General features: G+C 47.3%; 1 protein-coding gene across 1 annotated transcript in view; it reads left to right on the top strand.

The window, feature by feature from the left end:
- Positions 1-528: 528 nt before the first annotated feature.
- Positions 529-23,686, top strand: part of KCNQ1 (potassium voltage-gated channel subfamily Q member 1) — a 102,095-nt gene continuing 78,937 nt past the window's right edge. The window contains 4 exon segments of the mRNA XM_078777538.1: positions 529-849; positions 9,477-9,567; positions 20,637-20,680; positions 20,682-20,761. Of these exon segments, the coding sequence (XP_078633664.1) occupies positions 608-849; positions 9,477-9,567; positions 20,637-20,680; positions 20,682-20,761 (457 nt within the window). The 5' untranslated portion in view covers positions 529-607.

Below are 23,686 nucleotides of genomic sequence, written 5' to 3'. Positions count from 1 at the left end.
TATTTGTCCTCGTCAGACACCCAACTGGTCCACTGAGTTTAGTCCGAATCCGTCCACAACTTTTTGAGATATTTTGTTCACAGACAAACGGACAGGGGTAAAGATATCGCCTCCGTCCACCTTTGGTGGCGCAGGTAATAACATTTGGTTCGGTTGTCGACAAGTCAGCATTTGTTGAATGAATAATACTAATATATCCTCTTAATATTTGTTTATCAGTAATCATTTCATCAATGTCCATCCAACTTTCTTGAAGATGGGAGAAATAGGTATGATCTTTTTGTGAGGATAGTTTTTCATTTCCCATTGACTTCAATGTTAAATTGGGTGTGTCCCCGAACTCTCATGCCCCCCCTACTTCTACACACCTGAGTGTTTGGTATATTTTGTCATGGCCTTGTATTTTTTTTTACTCTTTTTCAGATGATAGCAATGACATCGACTTTGAAAGATGGATGTAGCGGGAGTAAAGTTGGACAAAATGCTGAGGTTTGAACAATAGTCACCTCGGGTACTTGGAAACCCAGGTACGCACGCAGTGGGTCAAATACCAATTGGATGCACAGACACCGGGGTCGACGCACACACAGGTTTTTTTGGCTTTGTTATGGCGGTGAGTGGAGCATGCGCTGAAGGAAGCGTACTTGAACTCGGTGGTCTCAGATATGGTCCGGTCACGGGGGATCGGGAAGCCGGGGGCCGGGGAGCCAGGCGGCCTGGGATGTGGAGTGACAGGTGTGCTGGAGAAACGAGCGTCCAAGGACCTGGGTGCCCGGGCCTGCAAGGACGAGTGTACAATTTTCTGGAGCGCCCAGTTGGATTGAGAGGATTTGCGTACCATTGTACAGTGTGAGTCAGTTATTATTGAGCAGGCATATATATATATATGATCTGCCATATAAAACACAATGTGTGTGTGTGTCTGTCCCCCTTCATAAGGGGAGGTTTTAAAGGCTCTGAGTAGTGCTTTAGGAGGGATTTGAGTGGGGGGGGAGGTTAATGGACAATCTTCGAACACGACTGTGTGTCCACAGGTTAAAAGGCCTAAAACACTCTGAGGACCCAAGGACCCAGAACACCCCGAAGACCAAATGGGCCCAAAATACCCAAAGACCCAAAATATCCTGTAGACTGTTAAAGACACACAAGACCTTGAAGACCCCAAGGACCCAGAAGACCTCAAGGACTCTGATGACCCAAAATACTCTGGAGACTCATGAGACCCCAAGGATCCAAACGACTGAAAAGACACTGAAGAACCAATTGATCCAAAGACCCCGAAGGCCCAAAAGACCCTGAAGACTCTTAAAGACCCTGAAGACCGAAAAGATCGGAAAAAAACTCTGATGACTAAAAAGACCCTGAAGGCCCAAAGGACCCAAAGACCCCAAAGACCTAAAATATCCCGGTTACTGAAAGGATGGAAAGACCCTGAGGACTGAAAGGACCCCAAAGGCCCAAAGGACCCAAAGACCAAAAAGACCCAGAATACCGAAAAGACCCAAAATACCCCAAAGACCCAAAATACCCCAAAGACCCAAACAAACCAAAAGACTAAAAAGACCCATAAAGACTCTGAGGACCCCAAAGACCCAAATTACCCCAAAGACCCTAAAATACCCTCAAGATCCAGATCGAGGACCCAAAATACTCAAATGACTCAAAGGATCTAGAGGACCCAAATGACCCAAAAGACACTGAAGACCCAAAAGACCCCAAGGGCTCCAAAGACCCAAAATAAAAGTAATTATGCCTCTTACATTGGAATTGTAGATGGTGGCTTACAAACTGAACCTTAAGGTCGGTGTACAAAGCAGATTTTGTTTAATCAAAATAAATACAAAGCACAGGGAGGTGAAATCTGCAACATGTGATGTGCAATATGAGCAGAGTAAAACAAGTGTTAATTTACTTCTGTATACAACAACAACAACAACAACAACAACATGCATTTTAAGGCCATTTTCCCTACTAGAGCGGGGGTTAACCTTGCGGTCCCCATGACAATCTTCTCCATTTTGCCCCATTTTCTGCATCTCTCCTTGTTAACCCCCTTGCCCGCATTTCTTCTTCCACCATCTTTAGCCAAGTCTTTCTCGGTCTTCCCCGTCCTCTACTTCCTTCTACATTCATTTCCATCACTCTTCTCAACCAGTCACTTTCATCCTTCCTCAACACATGACCAAACCATCTCAACCTGTTCCTCTTCACAGCATCAACCACAGGCTCTATTCCCATCATCTTTCGCGATTCATCATTTGTCTTCCTCTCTCAACGATACTCCACACATCCGTCGAACCATTCGCATTTCCACCCTTTCCAGCCTTCGTTGCTGCTCTACGTTCATTACCCATGTCTCGCTCCCATAAATCATAACACTTCTCACACATGCAGCATACACCTTTCCCTTCAGCTTCGACACTCCCCTCCTCATCAGCACGCCACTCAGTTCCCGAAACTTCTTCCATGCACATCTCACTCCAGCAACCGTTGCCGAGCCTGATCCACCTTCTCCATTCAGCATGTCTCCGAGGTAGCAAAATGTTTTCACACCTTCCAGCTTCACGCTGTCTCCAAGATCCAACTCAACATTTCCTCCATCTGCAGCTCGCTCTGTGCACACCTTACATTTGAATGTAGCTGCCACACTGGTTAATGACCCTCTCAGACCACTACATTTTTGATGAACCCACTCAGCGCACATTGTACACTGAATGGAGTTCACTCCGACTCCCTTCCTACACACAGCACAGGGCCACTTCCCAGTTCTTTCCACCTCACCACATGCTTTACCACTTGCCATCACCTTTGTCTTTCCGATATTCACCTTCAGACCTTTTGTCTCCATACATTCCTTCCACTTGTTCATCTTTTCCCTCAGTCCATCCATACTTTCCGCAATCAACACCAGATCATCTGCATACAACAACTCCCACGGTAAACCCTCCTTTACGTTCTGAGCCAGCACCTCCATCGCAGCTACAAATAGTAGTGGACTTAGTACCGACCCCTGATGCACTCCCACCTTCACCTCAAACTCACCACTGTTCCCGTCCTTCGTCCTTACAGCTGTGCGCTCTTTTGTACATTGCCATCACTACTCTGATCAACCATTCCTCCACTCCTAACTTCCTCAATGCCCATGTCAATACTTCGCGTGGAACCCTATCGAATGCTTTCTCCAGATCAACAAACCCAAGAAACAACTTCTTCCTCTTCTCCATGTACTTCTCCTGCAACTGCAACAACATAATTCTGTGCGATGTCTAATAAATAAAGATGATATAAGCACACCTGACATTTGGCCCAGACTTCAGACTTTGGCATGTTAATGCGGCTGCACCGTCAAAAACTGTTCCACCCCATCATTTTTGACGGGCTTTATACTAGTGTGTGTATATATATATATGGCTGCAGTGGGATGGAGGCGGTGGGAGGAGACTTCGTGCTATGTGGTGGGAGGAGACTGCAGTGCGAGGAGGGCTGCAGTGGGAGGGAGGCTGCGGTGGGAGGAGACTGTGGTGGGAGGAGACTGCGGTGGGAGGGGGGCTGCAGTGAGAGGGGGGCTGAAGTGGGAGGGGGGCTGCGGTGGGAGGAGACTGCGGTGGGAGGAGACTGCGGTGGGAGGGGGGCTGCAGTGGGAGGGGGTTGCAGTTGGAGGGGGGCTGCAGTGGGAGGGGGCTACAGTTGGAGGGGGGCTGCAGTGGGAGGGGGGCTACAGTGGGAGGGGGGCTACAGTGGGAGGGGGGCTGCAGTGGGAGGGGCTGCAGTGACGACTTTTATGATGTATTTTGTAGACGTCTTGTATCCAAAAGGTGAGATTTGCTATGGAAGAAATGTTCGATTTGTCTGATGATCTTTATGTCCTTTACCTGGGGAGATCAGGAAGCCTATAAATATGTCGAGGAATGGTTGTTGGTTTGAGGTTTGTCAAATTCACCAACAACCAATCTGGTATAATTGGCCCTTGTGGTGGTGCGAGTTGTTAAAATACCTTCCATACCTTTTCTCCACGTTGACGAGGCCGTGTCCCTATTGGAACCTTTTTTCTATCCCTGGAAATTATCGCTGCACTTGATAATGAGCATCGTATGAGTTATCATGAGAATGATTACACGCAAATTATAACTGAACCACCTGTCATTCCTCATGATATCCTGCTCCGTTCAATCAAACCAACCCGGATTTGTCTAATCATGGGAACATCCTGTATAACCTAGCCCAGGTAACCACGAAACCTGCACGAGGAATTAGAACCTGCAAACTTGGACTTTTCCTTGAACTCTAACCCTTAATAACCCCAAGATAACCTCTAATCCCACACGGGACATGAGGACTGGGACATGAGCAACTGGATATGGTTGAAGGACAAGGACACGGGCAATTAGACACGGCCAGGGGGCAACAGGACACGACTACAAGACTAGGACATGAGCAATCATACATGACTACAAGACTAGGACATGGGCAATCAGACACGACTACAAGACTAGGACATGAGCAATCATACATGACTACAAGACTAGGATATGGGCAATCATACATGACTACAAGACTAGGACATGGGCAATCATACATGACTACAAGACTAGGACATGGGCAATCATACATGACTACAAGACTAGGATATGGGCAATCATACATGACTACAAGACTAGGACATGGGCAAACAGATAAGTCCAAAAGAGTAGGACATGGGCAATCAGACACGACTACAAGACTAGGACATGAGCAATCAGACATGACAACAAGACTAGGATATGGGCAATCACACATGACTACAAGACTAGGACACGGGCAATCAGACACGACAACAAGACTAGGATATGGGCAATCAGACATGACAACAAGACTAGGATATGGGCAATCAGACACGACTCCAAGACTAGGATGTGGGCAATCATACATGACTACAAGACCAGGATATGGGCAATCAGACACGACTACAAGACTAGGACATGAGCAATCATACATGACTACAAGACTAGGATATGGGCAATCATACATGACTACAAGACCAGGATATGGGCAATCAGACACGACTACAAGACTAGGACATGAGCAATCATACATGACTACAAGACTAGGATGTGGGCAATCATACATGACTACAAGACTAGGACATGGGCAATCAGACACGACTACAAGACTAGGACATGAGCAATCATACATGACTACAAGACTAGGATATGGGCAATCATACATGACTACAAGACTAGGACATGGGCAATCATACATGACTACAAGACTAGGACATGGGCAATCATACATGACTACAAGACTAGGATATGGGCAATCATACATGACTACAAGACTAGGACATGGGCAAACAGATAAGTCCAAAAGAGTAGGACATGGGCAATCAGACATGACTACAAGACTAGGACATGAGCAATCAGACACGACAACAAGACTAGGATATGGGCAATCACACATGACTACAAGACTAGGACACGGGCAATCAGACACGACAACAAGACTAGGATATGGGCAATCAGACATGACAACAAGACTAGGATATGGGCAATCAGACATGACTACAAGACCAGGATATGGGCAATCAGACACGACTACAAGACTAGGATGTGGGCAATCATACATGACTACAAGACCAGGATATGGGCAATCAGCCATGACTACAAGACTAGGACATGGGCAATCAGACATGACAACAAGACGAGGACATGGGCAATCAGACATGCCAACAAGATGAGGACATGAGCAATCAGACATGACTGCAAGACAAGGACATGGGCAATCAGACATGACAACAAGACTAGGATATGGGCAATCATACATGACTACAAGACTAGGATATGGGCAATCATACATGACTACAAGACTAGGATATGGGCAATCATACATGACTACAAGACTAGGACATGGGCAATCAGACATGACTACAAGACTAGGATATGGGCAATCAGCCATGACTACAAGACTAGGACATAGGCAATCAGACATGACAACAAGACGAGGACATGGGCAATCAGACATGCGAACAAGACTAGGATATGGGCAATCATACATGACTACAAGACTAGGACATGGGCAATCAGACATGACTACAAGACTAGGATATGGGCAATCAGCCATGACTACAAGACTAGGACATAGGCAATCAGACATGACAACAAGACGAGGACATGGGCAATCAGACATGCCAACAAGACTAGGATATGGGCTATCAGACATGACTACAAGACTAGGATATGGGCAATCAGACATGACTACAAGACCAGGATATGGGCAATCAGCCATGACTACAAGACGAGGACATGGGCAATCAGACATGACAACAAGACGAGGACATGGGCAATCAGACATGACAACAAGATGAGGACATGAGCAATCAGACATGACTACAAGACTAGGACATGGGAAATCATACATGACTACAAGACTAGGATGTGGGCAATCAGACATGACTACAAGACCAGGATATGGGCAATCAGACATGACTACAAGACTAGGATGTGGGCAATCATACATGAATACAAGACCAGGATATGGGCAATCAGCCATGACTACAAGACGAGGACATGGGCAATCAGACATGACAACAAGACGAGGACATGGGCAATCAGACATGACAACAAGATGAGGACATGAGCAATCAGACATGACTACAAGACTAGGACATGGGAAATCATACATGACTACAAGACTAGGATGTGGGCAATCAGACATGACTACAAGACGAGGACATGGGCAATCAGACATGACAACAAGTCGAGGACATGAGCAATCAGACATGACAACAAGACGAGGACATGAGCAATCAGACATGACTACAAGACTAGGACATTGGCAATCATACATGACGACAAGACGAGGACATGGGCAATCAGACATGACAACAAGACGAGGACATGAGCAATCAGACATGACAACAAGACGAGGACATGAGCAATCAGACATGACTACAAGACTAGGACATGGGCAATCATACATGACTACAAGACTAGGACATGGGCAATCATACATGACTACAAGACTAGGACATGGGCAATTAGACATGACTACAAGACAAAGACACAGGTAATCAGACATGACAACAAGAATAGGACACGGACAATTGGACACTCATTACTCGAGGTACAAGACACTGTCAATGACATATGACTACATAAGTGGGACACGGGCAATCGGACACTCGAGGAATGACACCGGCAATTGGATACTCGATTCGTGACTGTGGAATCATAACGTGAACACCCAGAGTAAACAAATGGACGAAGTGTACTCTGTACGGTACCAACAGTGAGATGTAGCGATGCTGGGACATGTTACATCTTAATGTGGTTGGAGAACCTCATGTTCAAAATCTCAGACTTTACAGATTTTATTTCAGACACAAAACTAATTAACTCTTAAATAAACTTTCACAATGAAGATGAGAGCAAAAGGAGTCATATTCTCCCCTCCAGGTCCTCAAGACAGATGTTCACCATCATCTCAGATCATCTCCAATCCCAACATATGATATTTCATACCCTCATTACTACCCCCCCCCCCCCTCAATCCAAAAACACGATGTTTTAAAACCTCGTTATCCTCCACCCCCCTCCCCCTCGATCCAAAAACACGATATTTTAAAACCTCGTTATCCTCCACCCCCCCCCCCCCTCGATCCAAAAACACGATATTTTAAAACCTCGTTATCCTCCACCCCCCCTCGATCCAAAAACACGATATTTTAAAACCTCGTTATCCTCCACCCGCCCCCCCCCCTCGATCCAAAAACACGATATTTTAAAACCTCGTTATCCTCCACCCCCCCCCTCGATCCAAAAACACGATATTTTAAAACCTCGTTATCCTCCACCCCCCCTCTCGATCCAAAAACACGATATTTTAAAACCTCGTTATCCTCCACCCCCCCCCTCGATCCAAAAACACGATATTTTAAAACCTCGTTATCCTCCACCCCCCCTTCGATCCAAAAATATGATATTTTAAAACCTCGTCATCCTCCACCCCTCCCCTCGATTCAAACACATGATATTTTATACCCTCATTACTACCACGCCCCCCCCCCCTCAATCCAAAAACACGATATTTTAAAACCTCGTTATCCTCCACCCCCCCCTTCGATCCGAACACATAATATTTTATACCCTCATTACTCCCCCCCCCCCCCCATCAATCCAAAAACACGATATTTTAAAACCCCGTTACCCACCCCCCCCCTCGATCCAAACACATGATATTTTATACTCTCATTACTACCCCCCCCCCCCCCTCAATCCAAAAACACGATATTTTAAAACCCCGTTACCCACCCCCGCCCCTCCTCGATCCAAAAACATGATATTTTATACCCTCGTCATTACCCCCCAATCCAAAAACACGATATTTAAAAACCTCGTTATCCCCCCCCCCCCCTCGATCCAAAAACATGATATTTTATACCCTCGTCACTACCCCCCAATCCAAAAACACGATATTTTAAAACCTCGTTATCCTCCCCCCCCCCCCCCCTCGATCCAAAAACATGATATTTTGTGCCCTCGTCACTACTCCCCAATCCAAAAACACGATATTTTAAAACCTCGTTATCCCCCCCCCTCGATCCAAAAACACGATATTTTAAAACCTCGTTATCCTCCCCCCCCCCCCCCTCGATCCAAAAATACGATATTTTAAAACCTCGTTATCCTCCCCCCCCCCGATCCAAAAACATGATATTTTATACCCTCGTCACGACCCCCCAATCCAAAAACACGATATTTTAAAACCTCGTTATCCTCCCCCCCCCCTCGATCCAAAAACATGATATTTTATACCCTCGTCACGACCCCCCCAATCCAAAAACACGATATTTTAAAACCTCGTTGTCCTCCCCCCCCTCGATCCAAAAACATGATGTGTTATACCCTCGTTACTCCCCTGCCCCACCCACCCAACAACCCCACCTACCCTCATTAACTCAACCACCTCCCCCCCCCCCCCTCCCACTCCACTCTCCCATCCCAATCCAAAAACATGATCTTTTATACCATACTGAACCAAACTACCCCCATCGCCCCAATTCAAAATCATGACCTTTTATACCCTTGTTAACCAGCCCTCCTCCCCTTCCCCCCATCTCAATCCCTCCTCCTTCCAAATTTCCAGTACTCCCTCCTAAGAGTTTCCTTCTGTACCCATCTTGTTCACCCCATCCTGCTCCCCATTCATCCCCACACCTATTGTTTGTCCACCTCCCCTGTCTTGGCCTTCTGTTCGGCTGTTGGTGTTTCCCTCTTTTCTCTCTCTCTCCCGAAACACCGAATGTGAACACACCGGTGGTGTGTGTGTGTGTTTATGTTTGTGTGTGTGTGTGTGTGTGTGTGTGTGTGTGTGTGTGTGTGTGTGTGTGTGTGTGTGTGTGTGTGTGTGTGTGTGTGTGTGTGTGTGACTTAAAAATTTGTCCTTTTATTTTTGTGAAAAATTTTGAAGTATAAAAACGAATTTATCTTTCTTGCCCACAGATTTCTCATGGTCCTTATTTGTCTCATCTTCAGTGTCTTGTCGACAACAGAGCAGCACACGGACAAAACTAACAGCACGCTCTTCTGGATGGTCAGTCAGAAAGATGGTGTGCTGCTCGCATCAATGATTCACGATTCGGCCTCACCACGCTTCCATCTCCGCGCCACATTTCCATCACCAGGCTTCCATCGCCGGGCTTCCATCTCCGCGCCACGTTTCCATCGCCAGGCTTCCATCTCCGCGCCACGTTTCCATCGCCAGGCTTCCATCTCCGCTCCACGTTTCCATCGCCAGGCTTCCATCTCCGCGCCACGTTTCCATCGCCATGCTTCCATCTCCGCGCCACGTTTCCATCTCCGCGCCATGCTTCCATCTCCGCGCCACGTTTCCATCGCCATGCTTCCATCTCCGTGCCACGTTTCCATCTCCGCACCACGTTTCCATCGCTAGGCTTCCATCTCCGCGCCACGTTTCCATCGCCACGTTTCCATCGCCACGCTTCCATCACCAGGCTTCTATCTCCGTGCCATGTTTCCATCGCCAGGCTTCCATCTCCGCGCCACGTTTCCATCGCCATGCTTCCATCTCCGCGCCAGGTTACCATCGCCAGGCTTCCATCTCCGCGCCACGTTTCCATCGCCAGGCTTCCATCTCCGCACCACATTTCCATCGCCAGGCTTCCATCTCCACGCCATGTTTCCATCTCCGCACCACGTTTCCATCTCCGCACCACGTTTCCATCTCCGCACCACGTTTCCATCGCCAGGCTTCAATCTCCATGCCACGTTTCCATCGACAGGCTTCCATCTCCACGCCATGCTTCCATCTCCAAGCCATGCTTCCATCTCCATGCCACGTTTCCATCGCCAGGCTTCCATCTCCGCACCATGCTTCCATCTCCGCGCCATGTTTCCATCACCAGGCTTCCATCTCCGCACCACGTTTCCATCACCAGGCTTCCATCTCTGCGCCATGCTTCCATCTCCATGCCACATTTCCATCGCCAGGCTTCCATCTCCGCACCACGTTTCCATCGCCACGCTTCCATCCACGTGCCATGCTTCCATCTCCGCGCCACGTTTCCATCGCCAGGCTTCCATCTCCCTGCCACGTTTCCATCGCCATGCTTCCATCCCTGTGCCATGCTTCCATCTCCTCGCCACGTTTCCATCGACAGGCTTCCATCTCCGCACCACGCTGCCATCAATAGCCACGCTTTAATCACCATGCTTCCATCACCAGGCTTCCATCTCTATGCATTGCTTCCATCAACAGGCTTCCATCTCTGTGCCACGCTTCCATCTCCGTGCCACATTTCCACCACTAGGCTTCCATCTCCACGACACGCTTCCATTGCCATGCCATGCTTTGATCACCATGCATTGCCATGTTGCGATCGTCACACCATGCCATGTCACACATCAAATGCCACACCACACTATGCCACATTATTGCCATGCCACATTTAAATCTCCACGCATCAAATGCCATGCCACACTTCTATTGCCACACAACGCTTCTATCACAACACAACACGTCTATCGCCACACAACACTTCTATCACCACACAACGCTTCTATCACCACTCAACACTTCTATCGCCACACAACACTTCGGTCGCCACACAACACTTCTATCGCCACACAACATTCTATCACCACACAACATTCTATCGCCACTCAATACTTCTATCGCCACACATCACTTCTGTCGACAGAAAACACTTCTATCGCCACACAACACTTCTGTTGCCATACAACACTTCTATCGCCAAACAACATTCTATCGCCACACAACGCTTCTATCGCCACACAACACTTCTATCACCACACAACACTTCTATCGCCACACAACACTTCTATCGCCACACAACACTTCTATCGCCACACAACATTCTATCGCCACACAATGCTTCTATCGCCACACAACACTTCTATCACCACACAACACTTCTATCGCCACACAACACTTCTATCGCCACACAACGCTTCTATCGCCACACAACATTCTATCGCCACACAACGCTTCTATCGCCACACAACACTTCTATCGCCACACAACATTCTATCGCCACACAACACTTCTATCACCACACAACACTTCTATCGCCACACAACACTTCTATCGCCACACAACACTTCTATCGCCACACAACATTCTATCGCCACACAACGCCTCTATCGCTGCACAACATTCTATCGCCACACAACGCTTCTATCACCACACTGCGCTTCTATCACCACACAACATTCTATCGCCACACAACACTTCTATCACCACACAACACTTTTATCGCCACACAACATTCTATCGCCACACAACACTTTTATCGCCACACAACATTATATCGCCACACAACGCTTCTATCGCCACACAACACTTCTGTCGCCATACAACACTTCAATTGCCACACAACATTCTATCGCCACACAACACTTCGATCGCCACACAACATTCTATCGCCATACAACACTTCTATCGGCACACAACGCTTCTATCGCCACACAACGCCTCTATCTCCACACAACACTTCTATCGCCACACAATGCTTCTATCACCACACAACACTTCTATCGCCACACAACGCTTCTATCACCACACAACGCTTCTATCGCCACACAACGCTTCTATCACGACACAACGCTTCTATCGCCACACAACACTTCTGTCGCCATACAACACTTCTATCGCCACACAACGCTTCTATCACCACACAACACTTCTATCGCCACACAACGCTTCTATCACGACACAACGCTTCTATCGCCACACAACACTTCTGTCGCCATACAACACTTCAATTGCCACACAACATTCTATAGCCACACAACACTTCTATCGCCACACAACATTCTGTCGCCACACAACACTTCTATCGCTACACAACATTCTATTGCCACACAACACTTCTATCGCCACACAACACTTTTATCGCCACACAACATTCTATCGCCACACAACACTTCTATCGCCACACAACGCTTCTATCTCCACACAACGCTTCTATCGCCACACAACATTCTATCGCCACACAACACTTCTGTCGCCACACAACACTTCTATCACCACACCACACTTCTATCGCCACACAACGCTTCTATCTCCACACAACACTTCTATCTCCACACAACACTTCTATCGCCACACAACGCTTCTATCACCACACAACGCTTCTATCGCCACACAACACTTCTGTCGCCATACAACACTTCAATTGCCACACAACATTCTATCGCCACACAACACTTCTATCGCCACACAACATTATATTGCCACACAACACTTCTATCGCCACACAACACTTTTATCGCCACACAACATTCTATCGCCACACAACACTTCTATCGCCACACAACGCTTCTATCTCCACACAACGCTTCTATCGCCACAAAACATTCTGTCGCCACACAACGCTTCTATCGCCACACAACATTCTGTCGCCACACAACGCTTCTATCACCACACAACGCTTCTATCGCCACACAACACTTCTGTCGCCATACAACACTTCAATTGCCACACAACATTCTATCGCCACACAACATTCTGTCGCCACACAACACTTCTATTGCCACACAACATTATATTGCCACACAACACTTCTATCTCCACACAACATTCTATCGCCACACAACGCTTCTATCACCACACAACACTTCTATCGCCACACAACGCTTCTATCGCCACACAACACTTCTATCACCACACAACACTTCTATCGCCACACAACACTTCTATCGCCACACAACACTTCTATCGCCACACAACATTCTATCGCCACACAATGCTTCTATCGCCACACAACACTTCTATCACCACAAAACACTTCTATCGCCACACAACACTTCTATCGCCACACAACGCTTCTATCGCCACACAACATTCTATCGCCACACAACGCTTCTATCGCCACACAACACTTCTATCGCCACACAACATTCTATCGCCACACAACATTTCTATCACCACACAACACTTCTATCGCCACACAACACTTCTATCGCCACACAACACTTCTATCGCCACACAACATTCTATCGCCACACAACGCTTCTATCGCCACACAACATTCTATCGCCACACAACGCTTCTATCGCCACACTGCGCTTCTATCACCACACAACATTCTATCGCCACACAACACTTCTATCGCCACACAACACTTCTATCGCCACACAACACTTTTATCGCCACACAACATTCTATCGCCACACAACACTTTTATCGCCACACAACATTATATCGCCACACAACGCTTCTATCGCCACACAACACTTCTGTCGCCATACAACACTTCAATTGCCACACAACATTCTTTCGCCACACAACACTTCGATCGCCACACAACATTCTATCTCCACACAACACTTCTATCGCCACACAACGCTTCTATCACCACACAACGCTTCTATTGCCACACAACGCTTCTATCACGACACAACGCTTCTATCGCCACACAACACTTCTGTCGCCATACAACACTTCTATCTCCACACAACACTTCTATCGCCACACAACACTTCTATCGCCACACAACATTCTGTCGCCACACAACGCTTCTATAACGGCACAACGCTTCTATCGCCACACAACACTTCTGTCGCCATACAACACTTCAATTGCCACACAACATTCTCTAGCCACACAACACTTCTATCGCCACACAACATTCTGTCGCCACACAACACTTCTATCGCCACACAACGTTCTATTGCCACACAGCAGTTCTATCGCCACACAACACTTTTATCGCCACACAACATTCTATCGCCACACAACACTTCTATCGCCACACAACGCTTCTATCTCCACACAACGCTTCTATTGGCACACAACATTCTATCGCCACACAACACTTCTATCGCCACACAACACTTCTATCACCACACCACACTTCTATCGCCCCACAACGCTTCTATCTCCACACAACGCTTCTATCTCCACACAACACTTCTATCGCCACACAACGCTTCTATCACCACACAACGCTTCTATCGCCACACAACACTTCTGTCGCCATACAACATTTCAATTGCCACACAACATTCTATCGCCACACAACACTTCTATCGCCACACAACATTATATTGCCACACAACACTTCTATCGCCACACAACACTTTTATCGCCACACAACATTCTATCGCCACACAACACTTCTATCTCCACACAACGCTTCTATCGCCACACAACATTCTGTCGCCACACAACACTTCTATCGCCACACAACATTCTATCGCCGCACAACACTTCTATCGCCACACAACACTTCTATCGCCACACAACATGCTATCGCCACACAACACCTCTATCTCCACACAACACTTCTTTCGCCACACAACGCTTCTATCGCCACACAACACCTCTATCTCCACACAACACTTCTATCACCACACAACGCTTCTATCTCCACACAACACTTCTATCGCCACACAACGCTTCTATCGCCACACAACGCTTCTATCGCCACACAACGCTTCTATCGCCACACAACACTTCTATCGCCACACAACACTTCTATCGCCACACAACACTTCTATCGCCACACAACACTTCTATCGCCACACAACGCTTCTATCGCCACACAACACTTCTATCACCACACAACACTTCTATCGCCACACAACACTTCTATCGCCACACAACATTCTATCGCCACACAACGCTTCTACTGCCACACAACATTCCATTGCCACACAACACTTTTATCGCCACACAACATTCTATCACCACACAACACTTCTATCGCCACACAACGCTTCTATCGCCACACAACACTTCTGTCGCCATACATCACTTCAATTGCCACACAACATTATATCGCCACACAACACTTCTATCGCCACACAACATTCTATCGCCACACAACACTTCTATCTCCACACAACGCTTCTATCACCACACAACATTCTGTCGCCACACAACGCTTCTATCGCCACACAACACTTCTGTCGCCATACAACACTTCATTTGCCACACAACATTCTATCGCCACACAACACTTCTATCGCCACACAACATTCTGTCGCCACACAACACTTCTATCGCCACACAACATTATATTGCCACACAACACTTCTATCGCCACACAACATTCTATCGCCACACAACGCTTCTATCGCCACACAACACTTCTATCGCCACACAACGCTTCTATCGCCACACAACACTTCTATCACCACACAACACTTCTATCGCCACACAACACTTCTATCGCCACACAACACTTCTATCGCCACACAACATTCTATCGCCACACAATGCTTCTATCGCCACACAACACTTCTATCACCACACAACACTTCTATCGCCACACAACACTTCTATCGCCACACAACGCTTCTATCACCACACAACATTCTATCGCCACACAACGCTTCTATCGCCACACAACACTTCTATCGCCACACAACATTCTATCGCCACACAACATTTCTATCACCACACAACACTTCTATCGCCACACAACACTTCTATCGCCACACAACACTTCTATCGCCACACAACATTCTATCGCCACACAACGCTTCTATCGCCACACAACATTCTATCGCCACACAACGCTTCTATCGCCACACTGCGCTTCTATCACAACACAACATTCTATCGCCACACAACACTTCTATCGCCACACAACACTTTTATCGCCACACAACATTCTATCGCCCCACAACACTTTTATCGCCACACAACATTATATCGCCACACAACGCTTCTATCGCCACACAACACTTCTGTCGCCATACAACACTTCAATTGCCACACAACATTCTATCGCCACACAACACTTCGATCGCCACACAACATTCTATCGCCATACAACACTTCTATCGCCACACAACGCTTCTATCACCACACAACACTTCTATCGCCACACAACGCTTCTATCACCACACAACGCTTCTATTGCCACACAACGCTTCTATCACGACACAACGCTTCTATCGCCACACAACACTTCTGTCGCCATACAACACTTCTATCTCCACACAACGCTTCTATCACCACACAACACTTCTATTGCCACACAACGCTTCTATCACCACACAACACTTCTATCGCCACACAACGCTTCTATCACGACACAACGCTTCTATCGCCACACAACACTTCTGTCGCCATACAACACTTCAATTGCCACACAACATTCTACAGCCACACAACACTTCTATCGCCACACAACATTCTGTCGCCACACAACACTTCTATCGCCACACAACATTCTATTGCCACACAACATTCTATTGCCACACAACACTTCTATCGCCACACAACACTTTTATCGCCACACAACATTCTATCGCCACACAACATTCTATCGCCACACAACACTTCTATCGCCACACAACACTTCTATCACCACACCACACTTCTATCGCCACACAACGCTTCTATCTCCACACAACGCTTCTATCGCCACACTACATTCTATCGCCACACAACACTTCTATCGCCACACAACACTTCTATCACAACACCACACTTCTATCGCCACACAACGCTTCTATTTCCACACAACGCTTCTATCTCCACACAACACTTCTATTGCCACTCAACGCTTCTATCACCACACAACGCTTCTATCGCCACATAACACTTCTGTCGCCATACAACATTTCAATTGCCACAAAACATTCTATCGCCACACAACACTTCTATCGCCACACAACATTATATTGCCACACAACACTTCTATCGCCACACAACACTTTTATCGCCACACAAGATTCTATCGCCACACAACACTTCTATCTCCACACAACGCTTCTATCGCCACACAACATTCTGTCGCCACACAACACTTCTATCGCCACACAACATTCTATCGCCACACAACACTTCTATCGCCACACAACACTGCTATCGCCACACAACACCTCTATCTCCACACAACACTTCTATCGCCACACAACGCTTCTATCGCCACACAACACCTCTATCTCCACACAACACTTCTATCACCACACAACACTTCTATCACCACACAACGCTTCTATCGCCACACAACGCTTCTATCGCCACACAACACTTCTATCACCACAAGACACTTCTATCGCCACACAACGCTTCTATCGCCACACAACGCTTCTATCGCCACACAACACTTCTATCACCACACAACACTTCTATCGCCACACAACATTCTATCGCCACACAACGCTTCTATCGCCACACAACATTCTATCGCCACACAACGCTTCTATCACCACACAACATTCTATCGCCACACAACGCTTCTATCTCCACACAACATTCTATCTCCACACAACGCTTCTATCGTCACCCAACACCTCTATCTCCACACAACACTTCTATCACCACACAACGTTTCTATCACCACACAACACTTCTATCACCACACAACGCTTCTATTGCCACACAACATTCTATCGCCACACAACATTCTATCACCACACAACATTCTATCGCCACACAACATTCTATCACAACACAACATTCTATCGCCACACAACATTCTATCGCCACACAACATTCTATCGCCACACAACATTCTATCGCCACACAACATTCTATCACCACACAACATTCTATCGCCAAACAACGCTTCTATCTCCACACAACATTCTATCGCCACACAATGCTTCTATCGCCACCCAACACCTCTATCTCCACACAACACTTCTATCACCACACAACGTTTCTATCACCACACAACACTTCTATCACCACACAACGCTTCTATTGCCACACAACATTCTATCCCCACACAACATTCTATCACCACACAACATTCTATCGCCACACAACGCTTCTATCATGACACAACGCTTCTATCGCCACACAACACTTCTGTCGCCATACAACACTTCAATTGCCACACAACATTCTATAGCCACACAACATTCTATCGCCACACAACATTCTATCACCACACAACATTCTATCACCACACAACATTCTATCACCACACAACATTCTATCGCCACACAACATTCTATCACCACACAACATTCTATCACCACACAACATTCTATCGCCACACAACATTCTATCGCCACACAACGTTATATCGTCACACAACACTTATATCACCACAAAACACTTCTATCACCACACAACATTCTATCACCACACAACATTCTATCACCACACAACATTCTATCACCACACAACATTCTATCGCCACACAACATTCTATCACCACACAACATTCTATCGCCACACAACATTCTATCGTCACACAACATTCTATCGCCACACAACATTCTATCGCCACACAACATTCTATCACCACACAACATTCTATCACCACACAACATTCTATCACCACACAACATTCTATCACCACACAACATTCTATCGCCACACAACATTCTATCACCACACAACATTCTATCACCACACAACATTCTATCGCCACACAACATTCTATCACCACACAACATTCTATCGCCACACAACATTCTATCGCCACACAACATTCTATCGCCACACAACATTCTATCGCCACACAACATTCTATCACCACACAACATTCTATCACCACACAACATTCTATCGCCACACAACATTCTATCACCACACAACATTCTATCGCCACACAACATTCTATCGCCACACAACTTTATATCGTCACACAACACTTATATCACCACACAACACTTCTATCACCACACAACATTCTATCACCACACAACATTTTATCGCCACACAACTTTCTATCGTCACACAACACTTCTGTCACCACAGCAAGCTTATTACACCCTTTAGACCCCTTTAGAGGGTCCGTAGTGTGACCGGATTGCGGTGTGACCGGAATGCGGTGTTACCGGATTGCGGTGTGACCGGAGGGTGGTGTGACCGGAGGGTGGTGTGACTGGAGAGTGGTGTGACTGGAGGGTGGTGTGACCGCATTTCGGTGTGACCGTAGGGTGGGGTGACCGTAGGGTGGTGTGACCGGAGGGTGGTGTGACCGGATTGTGGTGTGACCAGATTGCGGTGTGACCGGAGGGTGGTGTGACCGGAGGGTGGTGTGACCGGAGGGTGGTGTGACCGGATTGCGGTGTGACCGGATTGCGGTGTGACCCGATTGCGGTGTGACCGGATTGCGGTGTGACCGGAGAGTGGTGTGACCGGAGGGTGGTGTGACCGCATTTTGGTGTGACCGGAGGGTGGTGTGACCTTAGGGTGGTGTGACCGGATTGCGGTGTGACGGGATTGCGGTGTGACGGGATTGCGGTGTGACCGGATTGCGGTGTGACCGGAGAGTGGTGTGACCGGAGGGTGGTGTGACTGCATTTTGGTGTGACCGGAGGGTGGTGTGACCGGAGGGTGGTGTGACCGGAGGGTGGTGTGACCGGATTGCGGTGTGACCGGATTGCGGTGTGACCGGAGGGTGGTGTGACCGGAGGGTGGTGTGACCGGAGGGTGGTGTGACCGGAGGGTGGTGTGACCGGATTGCGGTGTGACCGGAGGGTGGTGTGACCGGAGGGTGGTGTGACCGGATTGCGGTGTGACCGGATTGCGGTGTGACCGGATTGCGGTGTGACCGGATTGTGGTGTGACCGGATTGCGGTGTGACCGGATTGTGGTGTGACCGGATTGCGGTGTGACCGGATTGCGGTGTGACCGGATTGCGGTGTGACCGGATTGCGGTGTGACCGGAGGGTGGTGTGACCTTAGGGTGGTGTGACCGGATTGTGGTGTGACCAGATTGCGGTGTGACCGGATTGTGGTGTGACCGGATTGTGGTGTGACCGGATTGCGGTGTGACCGGATTGCGGTGTGACCGGATTGCGGTGTGACCGGATTGCGGTGTGACCGGAGGGTGGTGTGACCTTAGGGTGGTGTGACCGGAGGGTGGTGTGACCGGATTGCGGTGTGACCGGAGGGTGGTGTGACCGGAGGGTGGTGTGACCGGAGGGTGGTGTGACCGGATTGCGGTGTGACCGGATTGCGGTGTGACCGGATTGTGGTGTGACCGGATTGTGGTGTGACCGGATTGCGGTGTGACCGGATTGCGGTGTGACCGGATTGCGGTGTGACCGGATTGCGGTGTGACCGGAGGGTGGTGTGACCTTAGGGTGGTGTGACCGGAGGGTGTTGTGACCGGATTGCGGTGTGACCGGAGGGTGGTGTGACCGGAAGGTGGATCCTATTTGTACCTGGTGTGTTTGTACGTGGTGTGTGCTTGGCAGGAGACGGTGCTGGTCGTGTTCTTTGGTTGCGAGTACTGCGTCCGACTGGGCCGCTGCGTGTCGTGCCAAGTACTCGGGGTTTTCTGGGCGCGTTCGCTTTGCACGGAAACCAATCTCCATTATCGGTATGACGTATTATGTTACCATGTGTGCACTTACCATCGACCGACTTCTCTGACTCCATTGTATGAACTTTGAAATAGAATTTAACGTTAAATTTGGTTCATCGAATTGTCTTTCTCAACCAAGTTCTTTGTGCATCATCGATAAACACGTCACCTGTGTGTGTTCCCGTGTACCTGTTTCACCAATGCCTGGTTATTGTTTTGAGGTTTTGCAACTTGATCACGTGACCAAATTGGGTGCTGCTCCATGATTTGCTAATCTCCATGAATTGTTTTGTTTCGTTAACATGTTTCCAATTTTCATGTATAACTGACATTTAGGTGTTGTTGGGATTGCTCACACTAACTCGATGGTATTCATAGAATACTTACCCTGCGCAGTCAACTTGTTGTGAGCCAACTATTCTATTTTTGAACGTTTCTATTATTTTTTTGGGATCCAATATGGCTGCCAGATCACGTGAGCGATGACATCATAAATTTATATTCTCTAACATAATTGTTACATAGATCACGCTCAATACATTTCAAACGGATCAGACTCAGCGTTGTCCCTATCGAATTATGACGTCATAATTATGGCACCAATGACGTCATCGTTAACAACACCTATTCCCCGTATGGAGTTCTTTACAATGAGCCACGTTTCAATTTTTCCATGCAGCGGTTTTGGAGATGTAGAGGTCCAACATTTCTCGTTTTTTCCAAGATGGCGTCTGTACCACGTGACCTATGACGTTGTAATTATCATTTAAAAAATTATACAGGAGGAGCCGCACATATTCTGAAAATTTCATGTCCATCAGACTAACAGTTGCAGAGGAATTTTTTTTTCTCATACTGATCAGATCAAGCATTGTACTTGTCGAATTATGACGTCATAATGGAGGCACCTATGACATCATCATTAACATATCTTATTCCCCATGGAGAGTAGTTGACAATGAGCCAGGTCTCAATTTTTTCCATGGAGTGGTTTCATAGATATAGAGGTGTGAAGTTTTTCCAAGATGGCGCCTGTACCACGTGACCTATGACGTCATAATAAAAATTAAAATATTCTACAGGAGGAGGCCCTCCAAAGGTGAAAATTCAGTGTCAATCGGACCAACGGTTACTGAGAATATGAGTTTTTAAAATGCAGACACGTACGGCACACGGCACACGTACATTCGTAACTGAATGCTTCAGCCCGCTTTTCGCTTCATGAGCGCAGGGTAATGATGATGTCATCGGTGCCTTCATAATGACGTCATAATTCGACAAATACAACACTTATCCATCCGATCATTATAAAAAAAAAATCAGCAACTGTTTGTCTGATGGACACTAAATTTTCACGAAGGGAGGGCCTCCTCCTTTAGAATATTTTAATGATAATCATGACGTCATAGGTCATGTGTTACAGGCGCCATCTTGGAAAAACTTCGCACATCTATATCTCTGAAACCAGTCAAAGGAAAAATTGAGATCTGGCTCATTGTCAACTACTCCCCATGGGGAATAAGATATGTTAATGATGTCATCGGTGCCTTCGTTATGACGTCATAATTCGACAAATAAACACTTATCCATCTGATCATTATTTTTAAAAATTTCAGCAGCTGTTGGTCTGATGGACACAAAATTTTAACCATTGGAGCGCCTCTTCCTTTTGAATATTTTAATGATAATCATGATGTGATAGGTCATGTCGTACAGGCGCCATCTTGGAAAAAACGAAAAATGAGTGAAAAGGCCCGTGGAGTTAGCTTCATCGCGGGAGATTCCAATGATTCTGAAAACTTTGGTTTCAACAGCGTGAAGCCGAGCTAGGTGTGAGGCAGGAGCACCAGCCCATAGGGGAGAACAGTATTCCATTGAGCTGCGGATGAAAGCCTTGTATGTCGTGAGGAGCTCAGGTGTGCCGAGGAAGGACTTCGCACGACGGAGGATGCCCAGTCGGCGACTGGCTTTGGAGGCCAGCTTGGAAATGTGGTTTTCCCAGGTAAGATCATGGCAGATAGTGAGACCCAAAATCTTGAGCGACAGAACTTCTTGGAGAGGATTGTTGAGAAAGTATATGGGAGGGTTGTCCAGTCAGTCTTTTCGGAGAGACATCGTAAGAGTGTGAGGTTTGTCAGGATTGAAAGGCATGTTCCACTTGTTTGACCAGTCTGTGATTTTTTCCAGGTCTGCAGAGAGTGAGGAGGCTGCAGACTGCCGATCTGAGGGATGAGGAATGGAGCGGCAGAGAGTGAAGTCATCAGCAAAGAGATAGAGAGGATTTTCCAGAGAGTCAGAGAGATCATTGATGAAGACCAGAAAAAGCACAGGGCCCAGATCACTACCTTGGGGAACTCCAGCCAGAACAGGAAGGGGAGATGAGAGAAACCCATTCAGGGCCACACGTTGACTACGACCAGAGAGGAAGTCGGCAAGCCATGCGTGGAGATTTCCATGGATACCATAGGAGGAGAGTTTGGTGAGCAGAGCTGGGTGCCAGACCGTATCGAAGGCACATGATATGTCAATGGAGACAGCTCTGATTTCCTGTTTGGCATTGAGGACCTCCATCCATTGTTGAGACTGCAAACAGGAAAGATTTGATATCCGAAGCAATGATGGATTCCATGACTTTGCTGATAATTGGGAGCAGGCTGATTGGTCTGTTGTTGCAAGGATCTGTTTTTGCACATTTTTGTGTAAAGCAGTAATGTTTGCTGATTTCCAAGCTGATAGCGGATGACCTTGAGCAAAAGAGAAGGTGAAGAGAACAGAGAGGGTGAGATAGAGCAGCAGAGCAGGATTTTAGGACCCGTGGGCTGATGCCGTCTCGTCCAGTTGCAGAATCAGAGTCGAGGTTTTGACAAAAACTTCTCCACCTTGTCAGGAGAGAAGGACACAGAGTCCAGGAGCAGTTGGGTTCGACTGGGTAAGGTGGGA

The sequence above is a fragment of the Myxine glutinosa genome, chromosome 5 (assembly GCF_964187855.1).
Source record: "Myxine glutinosa chromosome 5, kmMyxGlut1.1, whole genome shotgun sequence".
Classification (NCBI taxonomy): domain Eukaryota; kingdom Metazoa; phylum Chordata; class Myxini; order Myxiniformes; family Myxinidae; genus Myxine; species Myxine glutinosa.
This window is presented reverse-complemented; position numbering and strand designations above follow the sequence as displayed.